Genomic DNA, 16,175 nt, shown 5'->3' on the forward strand with positions numbered 1-16,175 from the left:
CCCACGGGGGTGCCCTGACCTACCTGGTGGCCCCTGAATTCCGCTTTCATCTTCTTTGTACAAATGACAGGAAGGCAGAGCGAGCTCAGCTGGCTCCTCCTGTGGGTGCCAGGAGTTAAGGGACTCAGGAAACAGGAACGGGGACTGGGGTCGGGGTGTCCAGGCACCAGGCTACGACTCTTCAGTGTGACGTGAAGAAAGACTCCTACTCACAATGCACTGAACTTGTAGGTGATTTATTGCTTTAAGTAACTAAACAAGAAACAGGAGAGACAGGCTGCTGGTCACGTCGGCTGGCACTCTCTCTCCAGGCTTTGCAGCTGCATCTACTTAAAGCCTCCACGGTATTTTCTGGACAACATAAACACGTCATAACACGCGTGGGAAGCGACTTGGCCAAGGACACACTGATTAAAATAACACACAACAGAGGCTCCCCACCAGTCAGCTGGCCCCGAAATAACAGAAAGAAGGTGTGTTCCCAGGATGTGCTGAATACAAAACCTTAAAGTTTTTTTTTGGCAATAATACTAACAGAATACTTTTGCGGACATTCTGCAGAAGTGGGTACACGCACAGAATTCTCTCTGCGTTTCCAGATCACCAGTATCTGTGGGAACACTTGGAGAAATGCCAGGAGGTGGGGCACCTCCCCTCCCAATGTCGTGTTCTTTGCCAAAGAAGCAGGGTCCAGGGGTCAGACAGAGAAAAGCAGTGGACAGGGCTCAAGGGCGTGTTACAAGCACCAGCAGCTGCACCAACAGCAGGGGCTGGACCTCCCCATCTCGGGGCTGGGGGTGGGGGCGATGACCATGTCGGCCTTGACTGGCAGCCAGGCTTGACCCGGAGTTTGGCCTGAGGGGCCCCTGGAGGCCCTGGGTGGCCCAGCCCCTCCCAGGAGCCGTAGGGTCAGGGCTGGACTCCTAGCCCCGAGGTCTAGGAGCGACCAGTCCTCGTGGGTTCTAGCACTGGGGCCCAGGACACGTCTCAAAAGGATGTGCAGAAACCAGCAATGCCGGGGCCCAGCCCTCCTCGGGTGGCTCATTAGCTCACCAGGAGGGGTCGCGCCAAGCCAAAGGCAACGTGCCACACCAGGGCGCACGAGCCCCCAGCCCACGGCCCAGCGAGGCTCAGGGGTGCTCGGCTGCCGCGGGCCCTGGAGCCACCTCCACGCCAGCATCCTCTCCAGGCTCGGGGCCAGTGAGCCCCACGCTGCCCTCCGCCGGGGCCGGGCTGCGGCCTGAGGGGCCGTTCTGCACAGCCTCGCCCTCCACACACGGCTGGCCGTCCGGACGCGGCTTCTCCGCGGGGCCCTCCGCCCAGTCCTCCCGCCCGGGCACATGGCCCCCCGCGTCTCCCACTCTGGGAAGCTGGTCTTCTGGGTTCTTCTCGCTTTCTTCGGCTTGTCGCTTGCCCCTGACACAGAATTTCCCTTTGGATTTCCTCGTCGGCCTGTTACGCATCTCGTCTCGGGAGAATCGCCACTGAAACTAGAGATCGGGGGAGATGGGAGATAAATACACGCTGCTTCCGTGACCCTGGATCGTCCCTGGACACGTGTTCTGTGTTCACACCCACGTCTGGCAGCGAGACACACAAGGCCCGCTATTCCCCAACCACAGCCCAAACCTCGCACCCACTGGGAGCTGGCAGTTCCTGCCACGGCGTGGACTCTAGGGGTGAATTTCCAGGGAGAGGGCCCCATACCAAAGGCCTGGGAGGGGCGGTGCTGATACACCAAGTTCCCCGACAATACTGGCTGGGTTTCCCCTAGACACTCCTTTTGGGGGTTTCTCTCGTACAGTGACTGACAGACTGCCCTCAGGTTGGAGAGTAGTTTGAGCTTTTCCTACCCAAGCCACGAGCTTTCAACAATGGACCCCCTCTGCAGGTGGAGTGGTCCCCCAGATCCCACCCCGAAGGTGCCCACTTCAGCCGAGACTGCAGCAGGCATCTTGGGGCCCCATGACCACCATGTGGGACCAGGACCTCTGACCTCAGCACGGACTGACCCTGCACGGCTCCTGGGTACCAGCGGCCATCGTTCACTACTGCTGCCTCATGTGCTGCTGCAGCTGCGTTTTTTACTTCCAGGCCACACGGAGGAGTTTTTTTTAATGGGTGTCTCCAAATAGTCAAGAGTCTCTTCATTCTGCATGGTTTTACAAAAAGGCCAGTTAAGCTGGCCTATACAGCGAGCTGAGAGCCAGTCAGCTCTGAGAGATGTTGGAGGAAATTGTATTTTTGTCAAAACAAAACTGGTGAGACTGCTTAGGCTGAAAGGCCCCAAATAAGGCGACACAGCACCACAGGCGGTGCGGTGGCCAAGACCCCGGTTCAGGCCCCGGTTCTGGCATTTGGTAGCTGTCTGTCCTCAGGCAAGGGAGTAATCTCCAGAAGAGCTGCCCTCGCCCCCTGGACTGGTGCACAGCCCCGGGGTGGGGTGAGTCACCCCGGGGACCCACTCAGCCTGCAGTGGATGGTGAGTTGGGGGCCCACTCCCCCGCAGTGGGGTGGGGGCCCGCTGGCCCCACTCCCAGCGCCCCCTGCAGGCGGCTGGTGGATGGTGAGTTGGGGGCCCACTCCCCCGCAGTGGGGCGGGGACCCGCTGGCCCACTCCCAGCGCCCCCTGCAGGCGGCTGGTGCACCTGGCCGCGCCCATCCCCCTGGGCCAGAGTCCACCCCGGACCCTGGCTCTTTTCTTCTTAAATTATTCACGCATGTATCTGGCTGTGCCGGGTCTCTGCCGCGGCACGCAGGATCTCTTAGCTGTGGCAGACCCTGGCGAGTCTCAGTGCGAACCCCTTGTCCTCGAAAAGGCTGCTCTTGCTAAATGAACAGCAGACGCATGGTTCCCCGTACACCAACCGCATCCGGATTCCCGCAGAGAATCACGCTGCACCGCCCTCCCGATACAACACGACCGAGGACACAGCCGGGCTGGGCCTGCGGGGAGCGCTCCGCTCACTCTCTCCAGGCCCTGCCTGGGCTGCTGGGCGGAGGGGGATTTGGGGCTGTCCACGCCGAGCTGGATGCAAACGACTCCGACCCGTGTTTTTCTGTCCTTCGGAAAACTCTGCCAAGCCAAACGCCTTCAAGGACGGCACCATTCTCTCTGTCCTTAGATGGAGGGTGGTGATGTCACCGACTCCCCAAGCTCCTCGGGGTCCCCAGCCCACCACAGCTGTTCTGGGGCCGCAGCCGGGTCACCTGGAGGCTGTGTCTGGAGTCCTCCCCTTTCCCCCTCTCCTTTGCAGGGAGCACTCTCACGAAGCAGGGAAGTAGCTGTGGCTGAAACTCAGGGTCTCTAGAATCTAAAAGCTAAATGTTCTGAGTGTCCCACGCTGAGACAAGGCTTCCCTTCCCCTGAATTCCTAAAGCAGTGCTCTCACTAGGAACTGTTGGCATCATTTTATGATGAGCATGTACTGGTTCCGAGAGGTGACGTTAACTGTCCCAAGGTCACACAGCTAGAGAACAGCAGAGCTGAAATTCAAACACAGGTTTCTCTGACTCTACACTAATCTTCCGTCTGCTCCTTCTTGGTGGGTAAAAGGTTTCAGACTCACATTCTGGAAGGAAGCCAGGGAAGACGCCAAGCGCCTTTGGAATAGCTCAGCCCGCCCGTGCGTGCCTCAGCTTTCAGACTTCGTGACCTCAGGACAGAATCTGCTAGATGAAGGCTGGATGCATGAAACCAACTGATCAGCTAATGGAAGTACAGATTTAACTGCCGTGAAAGACGCTTCGGTGTGTCTGATTAAAAAAAACACATCTACATTGAACAGACCCTGACAGGCCTATTTTTAAAAAATCAATAATGATAAAATTTGAATGGAGATACACACGGTGAGCCTGGAAAGGGGCCCTAAACTACTCAGCTGAGACACTGGCTCTCAGACTTGGCAGGCATTCAGGATCACCTGGGGGACGCCTTCAGACACAGGGCCCCCACCCTATCCCGGGGTTTCTGATCAGGGGGCCTGGGGAGGGGACAGAGGCTGGCACTTCACACAAGCTCCCTGGTGATGCCGATTCAGCAGGTTCATGGGTCACAGAGTGAGAACACACAGCTAAGACCAGCACCACCAGTTCACTGTGGGAAACAGCCTCCCCCAACCCCTCCACGTGCCCCATCAGCCCCAGCCCAGCATCCGCAGGAGGGCCTCCTCCTCCAGCCTCACTCGCAGGTCCCCTTACTGCTGTGCTCGGGACAGTCACAGTCTTGAAGGAACAACAGAAGGACGATTGGCCCCTGGACCACGTGGGTCCCCTGAGACGCAGGTGGCTTGAAACAGTAAAAACCAGTGCTGCGAGGTGAGTGGTTGCTTCCATCCTTGGATTCAGGGAACCTCGGATATGAGACGCTCACTCTGAATTACACTCGGATTAACCCCTGTCCAAGGGTGGGTGGTATGTATTTCAGACCCTGAGGCGGGAGAGCTTGCCGCGGGGTGGCTCTGAGCAGAGGTCAGCGGCATCCACCCAGAGGCAGGCCGCCAGGCTGGAGGACACAGAGTGTCTGAGCGGTTCCAGGGCGAGTCTCTCAACACAAGAGAGCAGCCGCTGCAGGCGCAGCGGGGTGGACGGGCCTTCCCAGGCCAGGGCACAAGTGGGGTGAGGGTGTGCAGCCAGCATGGAAACCGAGAAAACCCCGACTAGCTGTCTGTGCCAAAAATAAGTGCAGAAAGGGGAAAGTCCTCTTTACAGCAGTGTGCACATGTCCAGAGTTCCAAGTCAGCAGGGCTCGTGGATTGAATTCACACGTTTTAAAACCTGACTGTATCTGCCTCCACTTCGGTAGCTTAGCTGAAGACAGATGTCTCCCGGGTTGCAGAAAGCACCTCTTACTTTCAAAGGAAGTTAATATTTGTTCTGAAAGCCACTATCACAGATGAACAAAGAGGTTTCTTTCAAATACTGAAAGTCCTGTTTGGAGAATTTCATCCCCTTGGCTGATTAAAAGAGGACTAAATATGCTGCATCCCTGACGTCTGAATTTTGCACTCTTTCCTTAAACGTCAGTGCGACACACACCACGCACGTCCTGGGCCCAGCAGTTTGATTGTTCATTCGCTGGTTCAACAAGTGTTTGCTGAGTACTAACTCAAAGCCTGCTTATTTAACTTATCTGCAGAGCACATCATGAGAAACGCTGGGCTGGAAGAAGCACAAGCTGGAATCAAGATTGCCAGGAGAAATATCAATAACCTCAGATATGCAGATGATACCACCCTTATGGCAGATAGTGAAGAACTAAAAAGCCTCTTGATGAAAGTGAAAGTGGAGAGTGAAAAAGTTGGCTTAAAGCTCAACATTCAGAAAACGAAGATCATGGCATCTGGTCCCATCACTTCATGGCAGTTAGATGGGGAAACAGTGGAAACAGTGTCAGACTATTTCTGGGGGGCTCCAAAATCACTGCAGATGGTGACTGCAGCCATGAAATTAAAAGACACTTACTCCTTGGATGGAAAGTTATGACCAACCTAGATAGCATATTGAAAAGCAGAGATATTACTTTGCCAACAAAGGTCCATCTAGTCAAAGCTATGGTTTTTCCAGTGGTCATGTATGGATGTGAGAGTTGGACTATGAAGAAAGCTGAGCACCGAAGAATTGATGCTTTTGAACTGTGGTGTTGGAGAAGACTCTTGAGAGTCCCTTGGACTGCAAGGAGATCCAACCAGTCCATCCTAACCAACCAGTCCATCCTAAAGGAGATCAGTCCTGGGTGTTCATTGGAAGGACTGATGCTGAAGCTGAAACTCCAGTACTTTGGCCACCTGATGCGAAGAGTTGACTCATTGGAAAAGACTCTGATGCTGGGAGGGATTGGGGACAGGAGGAGAAGGAGACGACAGGATGAGATGGCTGGATGGCATCACCGACTCAATGGACATGAGTTTGGGTGAACTCTGGGAGTTGGTGATGGACAGGGAGGCCTGGCATGCTGCGATTCATAGGGTTGCAAAGAGTCAGACACGACTGAGCGACTGAACTGAACTGAACTGAAAGCCAGGGGCCGGGCATACAGCAGTGCGGACAGAAAGGGTGTGATCTCAGAGAGTTCCTGTCCAATTCTACTGGGGAGGATAAGCTACTGATCACAAATACTCAGGAACAGAGAGGAGAGGAACATGGTTCTTCACGGTAAATCGCAGAAGAGCCTGGCTTGGTCTAAAGGGAGAGAACGCTGTCCTGAGAAAATACAAAGGAAGAAAGTATCCCAGATGCAGGAAACGCCCAAGCAAAGGCCCTGTGGCAGCGAGGAATCCAAGAGAGCATGCAGGCCAGGGTGGCTGAGATGCATCAGATGGGCCGGAGGGCAGGGGGTTGGGGGAGACCCCACAGGGCCATGTGGACCCCAGTAAAGGCTCCCACCTTTATCTTGAAAAACACAAAGCTTTAGAAGCACACGACTCCATTTGCTCTTTGTAGAAGGTCACTTTGGTTCTGAGTGGAAAACACACTGGAAAGGGAGGCCTGTCATCGGGAGATGAGGGTAGTCCAGACAGGTGATAATGGGAGAGGGGGTTCCAGAGGGTCAAGGACCTAAAGCTAGACATGCCTTCAGGACAGACTGGCGGTGGCGGGAGGAGACGGAGGCCCCAGGTGAGCTCCAGGGCCCGCGAAGGGCCGGCCCTCCTGGTGCGGAAGGGTGCGGGGTCACCAGCAGCTACAGGGAAGGAGAGGCTGAGACTCGGCGACTCAGGGGTAGGGAGGGGGCCGTCTAGGTCTGGGGGTGCAGGAGATTCTCTACGGAAGAGGAAGTGGGGAGACACAGGGCTCCAGATGAGGCAGCGGGTGGGAAACCAGGCGGGCGTGGTGGGGCAGAGAGAACAAGGCGCTTCCCGGGCTGGAGGGCGCGGCCGGGGTCAGCGCCGCGGGCCTCGAGTTGAGGGCGCCCGGGGTCTCCAGGGAGCCGTACAGGGAACCGCCGGCTTAGGACCGGGCCGGGGACCGGGGCCGGTACAGGCCACCCTCCGGGCGCCGCCCCACGTCACGGCGAGGGCAGTGCCCACTGCCAGCCGCGCCCGGGAGGCGCAGGGCTGAGCGAGCCCCCGGGAGGGCGCGGGCTGCCCGGGGGCGCTCCTCCCGACCCGGCAGAGCCGGCCGCCGCCCTCCGGACTCCGGACCTTCCTGCTGGACGTTCGTACAGCGGCCCTGCGCCCCGTCCTGAACCCCGCCGCCCAGGTTTCCTCCGGCCCTTCCCTCGGCGACGGCACAGCGCGCACCAGAACCCCGGCCGGCCCGTCGGGGTCCCTCCTACCAGCGCGCACCCCGCCCCGCCCCCGACGTGTTGGCTGCGGAGGGGCGGCGGTTCACGGCCAACCTGTTCACGGCCCCCATCCCCAGCACGCGAGGAGGCCTGGGGGGTGGTGCCAGGGGAAGGGTGGGGGTGTCTAGCGGGCTCTGCCCCACGGCCTGGCCGTGCCCGTCACAGGGACAGCGAGCTGGCCCCAGGGCACGGCCGCGCGGCCCCGAGGGTCGCCTGGGAGGAGCACCCTCGGGGGCAAAGCCTGGGGTGTGCGGCCACTGCTGAGGCCCTGGGCTCCGCCTCAGGGAAGCACGGGGTACACCCCCAGTCTCAGGGCGACTGCGCTCCCAGGAGGGTTCGGGTGACGTCCCAGGAGGGTGGGGCAGGGCCTGGCCCTAGGACTCGCTCCGCAGGGGCGCTGCCCTGCGTCCACACCAGCCCTGGCCGCTCAGCCCTGCGGGGCGGGCCCTTCGGGGAAGGCGTTCTGGCAGGTTCTCTCTGCCAGGATCTCCAAACCTCCCACGGCTCCAGGGATGGGGCGCCGGCTGGAGCTCCGGCCAGCTCGCACGGAGATGAAGATGCAGAGGAACGGGGCGTGGGCCCCCTGCCCAGGCTGCAGCCGCCTCCCAGCACCCCCCACTTCAGCCTCGGAACGCAAACCCTGCCTGCCCAAGCACCCTCGCAGGAGAGGGCTGGCCACACGGCCCCCAGCGCCCCCAGCTGCAGGTGACGTGGCTCATTTTGCTGAGGGGGCTCAGGGGTCCCCGGGGCTCCGCGGAGCCAGGCCCAGGAGGGCGGCAAGGTCACTCACCTTCGATTCCTTCTTCTTGACCTTCTGAGGTAGACACGGCCTCTGGAGAAAGACGACCTGCTTGGTGGACACAGTCCCTTCCCTGCAACACACACGGGAGTGGAGGATGAGTCCTCTTACACCCGGGGGCGGGGGGCCCGGACCTCACATGGAGGCCGCCACCTCCAACTTCAGCCAGGCCAGCCAGCCAGGGAAGGAAGGGGGCTGCCCAAGATGGAGAGGTCAGAGGTCATGAAGCCCCCCACAGCACGCACCTTTGCTTCTGGGGGGCTGTCTCACGGGCCCAACAGAAGTGGGCACCCCTGAAAGGCAGCTTCATGTCTGAAAACCCCCCTTGCCCTGGTGTGGAATGACAGCTGGCATCTTGGCCAAATGACAACAAAGTGGCCTCGGTGAACACCGGGCGGGGGTGGGGCTCTTCCAAGTCTGTCTTTGGGGATGAGGCTTGGGGTGGGAGCTGGTTGGCCTGGGATGGGTGGCCAGTGAGGACCTGGGCCCAGGCTGAGGCTCCTGCTGGCTGTGTGTCCGGGTTTGTGACGAAGCCTCCCTGAGCCTCAGTTTCTTCATCTATAAAATGGGCACGATATCTATGCTTACCACCCCTCAGGTAATTAGGAGGACTAGTTTGACAGCAAGTCCAGAAGACAGACAGAGGCCTTTCAGGGTTGGTAAGACTGGGATAAATCCCCAAAACAACAAAAAAAATTCTGCCTCCCGGGATGCTCTGAGGACTAGATGAGACTGTACACAACATGGCCGCTCGGCCTGGGGCACACTCTAGGTGCTGAGTTTCTTTCGCAAATGAGAGACCTGGGCCCCCTCCAGCCGGTGACAGGCTGGGCAGCAAGTCACTGGCTGAGCTGCCCGCGTGGGGAGGGGGTGCTCGGGGCAGGGGTGGTTTTCTGAGGTCCTGGGCCTGCCGTTCCTCAGGTGGAGAGCTGATGCCAACAGGATTCCACAAGTCACGCACACGAAGAGCTGGTCAGGACGGTGCAAGCTTCGGTAAGGTAAGCTGGTTATTGGTACCTGGTTGTCCTGATGACGGGAGTCGGCAGCACACAGGTGAGCTGCCAGCCGTAGGCAGCCAGCGAGTTCAGCAGGGGCACGTAGTCTGTTTGCACCTCCACACCCTGGGGAGAAAGGTCAGGTCAGGGCTGGGGCCGCCTCGTCTCAGGGATGGGGAGGCACCACCCGGCCACCAACCCAACAAAGCGGAAGGGGGGGCATGCTCCGGCTCGAAGATGCTGCAAGAGCCTGGGGTCCAACTGCCATTGTGGGGTCTACCCCCTGCCCAGGTCTGTGCCATCGTGGGGTCTCCCTCCCCGCTGCCCGGGTCTGTGCTGTCGTGGGGTCTCCCTCCCCCTTGCCCCGGGTCTGCGCCATCGTGGGGTCTCCCCCTCGCCGCAGGTCTGTGCTGTCGTGGGGTCTCCCCCTCCCCCCCGGGTCTGTGCCGTCGTGGGTCACCCTCCCCCTTGCCCCGGGTCTGCGCCGTCGTGGGGTCTCCCCCTCGCCCCGGGTCTGTGCCATCGTGGGGTCTCCCCCTCCCCCCGGCCTGGGTCTGTACCATCGTGGGGTCTCCCTCCCCCCCGCCCTGGTCTGTGCCATTGGCAAGGGGTTTGAGCGTTTGTTTTGTTTCACTCTCCTCTGGACAAATCGCCTCCATGAGCATCACTCAAGAAGAAGCAGTCACTTCACCTCCAGGACAGACCCAGGGCCCATGACCACACGCTGCTCGGGGTTTCAGAGCCTCCTGTGGGAGTTAAACTACATCTGAACGAAAATCAAGTCATTGCATTCAACCAGAGTGGCCACACACACACACACACACAGAGAAATACACCACACTGCACACACACCACACACACAATGCACACACCACACCACACACACACACACACCACACCACACACAGCACAACACACACCAGCACAAAACACACAGGACACCACACACACCACACACACAGCACAACACACACAACACACACCAGACACACACACCATACACACCACACACATAACACACGTAACACACACAACACACACACAGCACATACAGACACACATAAATACACCACACTGCACACACACACACCACACACACAATACATACAACACACACCACACACCAGACACACAACACACACTACACACACACACACGACACCACACACACCACACACACACAGCACAGAGACACACATAGAGAAATACACCACACCACACACACACCACACACACAGACGCACATAGAAAAATACACCACACCACACACACACACACACACACACACACACACACAACGCACACACCACAGAACGCACACACCACACACACCACACAACACAACAAACACACATACAACACACACTACACACACATGACACCACACATACCACACACATCACACACACCACACACACACAGCACAACACACACTACAGACCAGACACACAACACACAGAACACACACTACACACAGAAATACACCGCACCGCACACACACCACACACACAATGCACACCACACACACACACATAACACACACAATGCACACACCACACACACACACCACACCACACACATACAACCACACACCATGCACACACCACACAATGCATACACCACACACCACACCACACACACATCACACATACCACACACACCACACAGAACACACTACACACACCATACACACACACACCCACACCACACCACACACTGCACAACACACACTGCACAACACATACAATACACACACCACACAATACACACCAGACACACAACACACAGAACACACACTAGAAACACACACGACAGCACACACATCACACACACACCACATACACAACACACACACACACCACACACACCACACAACACACACACAGAGGGGGTAGACAGGGAGAGGACCCCACTGTGAGGCCCCTGCCTGGGCCCCCCACCCTCGACCCCTTCCCTGCTTTCTCGAGAGGCAGGTGGACTTCCGACGGCAGCCTCACCGGGCCCTGCCCCCGACAGGCATCCAGAGTCCTTGCATGCCGGGACAACCTCAGGACCCACTCAGGAGGACTGCAGGCCCACCGAGGGGTGGACGGGAGGGACGGCTCAGCCCTGCCGCTGGGTTCCCGTCCTGCAGACACCAGGGGGTGCGCACGCGCGCACACACACACACACACACATGTGTGCACACACACACACACCCCGAACACAAGACAGACCACTTGAAGGCCAGGAGGCTGGCCGGTCAGTGCAAAGGGGCGGGGGTCATCGTGGTGAGGGTGGGCTTCTGGGGGCTCAGAGGCTGGGGAGCACGGTGGGCAGAGAAGGGAGGCCTTCCCGGGGGGACCCCAGCTCGAGCTGCACAGCGAGCAGGCGGGTGCCGGGCAGAGGGCTGGCCCGTGGCGAGGGGGCCTCTGGGGACAGAACTGGGGGCTGAAGACAGAAGAGGGGCAGGCCTGCATCCCCGGGGCTTCTAGAGCTGCCATCGCGGGCACCTGTCCAGGCGTGGCCACTGCGCAGCCACGTCCCCCGGGAGCCTCCACTGCACACAGGAAGTCGTGGCCTGTGACAGCGGCTCTCCAAGTGCGGTTCCGTGAGCAGCCTCAGCCTAGAACTTGTTGCAAACAGAGTCTCGGGACCTACCCAGACCTGCACAATCAGAAACTCCTTTTACAAATGGTGGGCCCAGGGGGCTGTTTTTTTTTTTTTTTTTTGTCCTTTTCTTAACTGAAGTGCTGCACGGGACCAGGACATGCCTGGCAGTCTAGTGGTTCAGACCCCGCATGTATCCCTGGTCAGGGAGCTAAAGCCTCACATGCCGCCTGCTGGTGTAGCCAAAGAAGATCACTGAATTGCTGTCGATTTTAATAATTGCAATATTACACTCTTCTCAGGTTCACACCATCAGTGATCCAGCAGCTTTATAGATTATACTCCACACAAGCCATGCCCGCCACATGCGTGCTCAGTCGTGTCTGACTCTGCCACCCCACTGACTGCAGCCTGCCAGGCTCCTCTGTCCTATGGATTTCCCAGCAAGAATACTGGACTGGGGTGCCATTTCCTTCTCCAGGGGAGCTTCCCAACCCAGGGATCAAACCTGTGTCTCTTGCACTGGCAGGCAGGTTCCTTACTGCTGAGTCACCAGGGAGACTCCATATAACGTGATCATAAAGCACATATTCATTCCCTGTGCTATACATTTCCGTGTCTTATTTTATACGTGATAGGTTGTACCTCTTAATCCCCTTCATCCTCTCCACTGGCAAATGCTAGTTTGTCCTCTACGTCTGTGAGGCTGTTTCTGTTTTGCTATATTCATTCATTTTATTTTTTACACTTGACGTGTAAGTGGAAACATAAAGTATCTCTCTTCCTCTGACTTATTTCACTGATAAGCATAATACCTCCTGGATCCATCTGTGTTGCTGCAAATGGTATCATTTCGTTTTCTGTGGTTGAGTCAGAGTCCATTGTGTGTGTACATGTACACAGTGTGCATCACGTGTGCACATGTGTGTGTGTGCACACACAAATACACCACTCGTTTTAATCCATATGTCTACTGACTCGGGTTTCTTCTGTATTTTAGCAACTGTGACTCATGCTGCTATGGACACTGAGGTACACCTATCTTTTCTAATTAGTGTTTTCCTATCCTTTGGAAACACACCCAGGAGTGGATCATAAGGCAGCTCTATTTTTTTTAAAGAACACTTCTAATAGTTGAGGTGCAACTTAAGTCTGCAGAAAACTGCCTAGGGAATCGATTAGGTTTCTTCTGATGACAGAAAAGAGTGCAGTTTTGTGGCCACAATCTCTCTGCTGTTACCTCGAATAGAGAGATGGGAATACCAGACCACCTGACCTGCCTCTTGAGAAATCTGTATGCAGGTCAGGAAGCAACAGTTGGAACTGGACATGGAACAACAGACTGATTCCAAATAGGAAAAGTACATTAAGGCTGTATATTGTCACCCTGCTTACTTAACTTATACGCAGAGTACATCAGGAGAAACGCTGGACTGGAAGAAACACAAGCTGGAATCAAGATTGCTGGGAGATATATCAATAACCTCAGATATGCAGATGACACCACCCTTATGACAGAAAGTGAAGAGGAACTCAAAAGCCTCTTGATGAAAGTGAAAGTGGAGAGTGAAAAAGTTGGCTTAAAGCTCAACATTCAGAAAACGAAGATCATGGCATCCGGTCCCAGCACTTCATGGGAAACAGATGGGGAAACAGTGGAAACAGTGTCAGACTTTATTTTTTGGGGCTCCAAAATCACTGCAGATGGTGATTGCAGCCATGAAATTAAAAGACGCTTACTCCTTGGAAGGAAAGTTATGTCCAACCTAGATAGCATATTCAAAAGCAGAGACATTACTTTGCCAACAAAGGTCCATCTAGTCAAGGCTATGGTTTTTCCTGTGGTCATGTATGGATGTGAGAGTTGGACTGTGAAGAAGGCTGAGTGCGGAAGAATTGATGCTTTTGAACTGTGGTGTTGGAGAAGACTCTTGAGAGTCCCTTGGACTGCAAGGAGATCCAACCAGTCCCTTCTGAAGGAGATCAGCCCTGGGATTTCTTTGGAAGGAATGATGCTGAAGCTGAAACCAATACTTTGGCTACCTCATGCAAAGAGTTGACTCATTGGAAAAGACTCTGATGCTGGGAGGGATTGGGGGCAGGAGGAGAAGGGGATGACAGAGGATGAAATGGCTGGATGGCATCACTGACTCGATGGACGTGAGTCTGAGTGAACTCCGGGAGTTGGTGATGGACAGGGAGGCCTGGCGTGCTGCGATTCATGGAGTCGCAAAGAGTCGGACACGAGTGAGCAACTAAACGGAACTGAAGCCCTCCCCTCATTCTTCACGAGGGGCGGAGAGGTCAGGGGGCTCTGAAAGGCTCAGCCCTGCACTGACACAGTTCGGAGGCAGCTGGACTGGGCGGAAGGGAGGGAGGCAGGTACAAAAACCAATGGCGGAGGGGGACGGGAGGGCCCCATTCTGGCCCTGACCCTGGAGACCCCATGCAGGCCCCACCCCGTTTCTGCCCCACCCCCGGCACACGGGGCCCTCCATGGCAGGCCCGCCTGGCCAGTACATCCCGGGCAGTGGGCAGGGGCTCCCCGCCCTGCTGCGGCCGCTTTACCCTGAGAACCCGGGCCCCCATCCCTGCATTCTGGATTTAAGAAGGGAGAAAATGTTAAATCCACACTCGGGGTTTGCGAGGTTGTAATTACTCGGGTCTATCAAGAATAGCCTTCCCTCTTTATCAAGCGCCATGACAGGCCCGCCACAATCAGACAGTCGCCATGGCAACCAGGACCAGCGCGGTGCTCACAAAGCCCGAGCGGCAGGATGGAGCCCTGTCACCGGCCAGCCCGGTTCTCTCCTCCGCGCTGTGCGCAGCCAGACAATGGGCACCCCGGGGGGCAGCCTCGCCTGCCTGCCCAGACGGGGCTCCCAAGCCGGGCTTTGCTCTGCGCTCTTCTCCTTCTCCACCATCTTCAAGAGGAAGACGACAGGATTCCTCCTCAGCAGCCTTCGCCCTCAAGGTGGGGGATGCCAGCCAGAGGGTCCAGAACCATAAAGACCAAAAGGAAAACAAAGAGAAAACACTGCAAAACACGGCCCTGCCTGAGACAGCCCAGGGTTCAGCCCCAGGTGCTGCCAGCCGGCTGCACGGCACGGGTGGAAAAGGAAAATACAAACGGTCGGGGGGTGAGGGGGCTCGCCCTGCCAGACTCTGCCACGCCCAACGCTCTGGGCGGCCTTGATGTAATTAAGGGTTCCTGCGGTTTTCCACAGGCACCTGTATCAAAGCCGGTGTGCACATTATCAATAGTCAGAAGATGACGTTTCTAAAAACGACACGAGCCCCACGCAGTCAGGGGAAGCCGCTTTCAAGTCCGTTCGCTAGGAAAGGGGGTCGGGCAGGCGTCGGATGGAAGCCGCTCTCTGATCTGCTTTTCCATGACACTCCAGTGAGGAGAGACGCACACGCAGCACTCCAAAGCCAGCCCGCTGATCAAACGGAAAGACATTTCTGGGAACAGCAGCAAAAATTTTAATTAACTCTCCACTCTCCCGTGTGGATGCGGCATCTCCGATCACACCTGGAGTGTTAAAAAAAAAAAATGGCGCACGTCCTGTGGTTCTTCGACTTGTACAAAAGGGATTCGTTTGTATTTACGGCTCTTTTTCCTTTGTTCCCGCCGATGCCTCCAGTGGCCGCGAATCCAGTGAAGAAACAGACATCCAACACAACCTTCCCTTACCCTCCAAAACCAGGACAACACGCAGCGTTTCCTAACAAACACGTGTGTCTTTTGATCCTTTCCCAAAGCCCCTGCAGCGGGGAATATTAGGAGGTAACGCCCTGGTCCAGTGAGAAAGTTTCTATACTGGGATCACTGTGCACCTCTCTTTTCCTCCTTGTTTCTGCTCTAGAAGGATCTGGGACAAAGGCAGCTTAAAAGACGACACTTTGTTCCTGACTGGTAACTGGAGATGAAGAAGGGAATTCAGTTTCCATGTCTGAAAGGACCTCTGGGCTGGTCTCCTGGCAGCCTTGGGGGGTCCTTCCCCTCCATGCCTGGAGAGGACACGCGAAGCAACAGCCGAGAGGCTTTTGTAAACTGCTGCTGAAGCACCAATGCCCAGCGCTAATGGGCAAGGCATGTTTATATACGATTTCCTTACGTGTCAACTTCAGGCCTCTTCTGGTTTCCTACCATGGGACATGGAGGCTCACTGTTCCCCTTCACGATTCTTACTTTCTCTTTCCTGGTGCCCCCAGTGGTGATAATGTAATTAAATCAAAAGTCTATGTTACTGCTGTTGCTGCTGCTAAGTCGCTTCAGCCTTGTCCGACTCTATGCGACCCCATAGACGGCAGCCCACCAGGCTCCCCGTCCCTGGGATTCTCCAGGCAAGAACACTGGAGTGGGTTGCCATTTCCTTCTCCAATGCATGAAAGTGAAACGTGAAAGTGAAGTCGCTTAGTCCTGTGCGACTCTATGCAACCCCATGGATTGCAGCCTACCAGGCTCCTCTGTCCATGGGATTTTCCAGGCAAGAGTACTGGAGTG

The 16,175-nt window shown here is 56.6% G+C and overlaps 1 protein-coding gene across 3 annotated transcripts in view; it reads right to left on the minus strand.

Moving 5' to 3' along the window:
- Nucleotides 1-220: 220 nt before the first annotated feature.
- RFTN1 (raftlin, lipid raft linker 1) overlaps nt 221-16,175 on the minus strand; it is a 226,578-nt gene continuing 210,623 nt past the window's right edge. For all 3 annotated transcript variants that reach the window (XM_070797183.1, XM_070797186.1, XM_070797181.1), the window contains exons 8-10: nt 9,099-9,202; nt 8,073-8,154; nt 221-1,490 (exon numbers count right to left, since the gene is read on the minus strand). In XM_070797183.1, coding sequence (XP_070653284.1) covers nt 1,131-1,490; nt 8,073-8,154; nt 9,099-9,202 — 546 coding nt within the window. In that variant the 3' untranslated portion in view covers nt 221-1,130. The remainder of the gene's footprint in view (nt 1,491-8,072; nt 8,155-9,098; nt 9,203-16,175) is intronic.

The sequence above is a fragment of the Bos indicus genome, chromosome 1 (genome assembly GCF_029378745.1).
Source record: "Bos indicus isolate NIAB-ARS_2022 breed Sahiwal x Tharparkar chromosome 1, NIAB-ARS_B.indTharparkar_mat_pri_1.0, whole genome shotgun sequence".
Taxonomy (NCBI): domain Eukaryota; kingdom Metazoa; phylum Chordata; class Mammalia; order Artiodactyla; family Bovidae; genus Bos; species Bos indicus.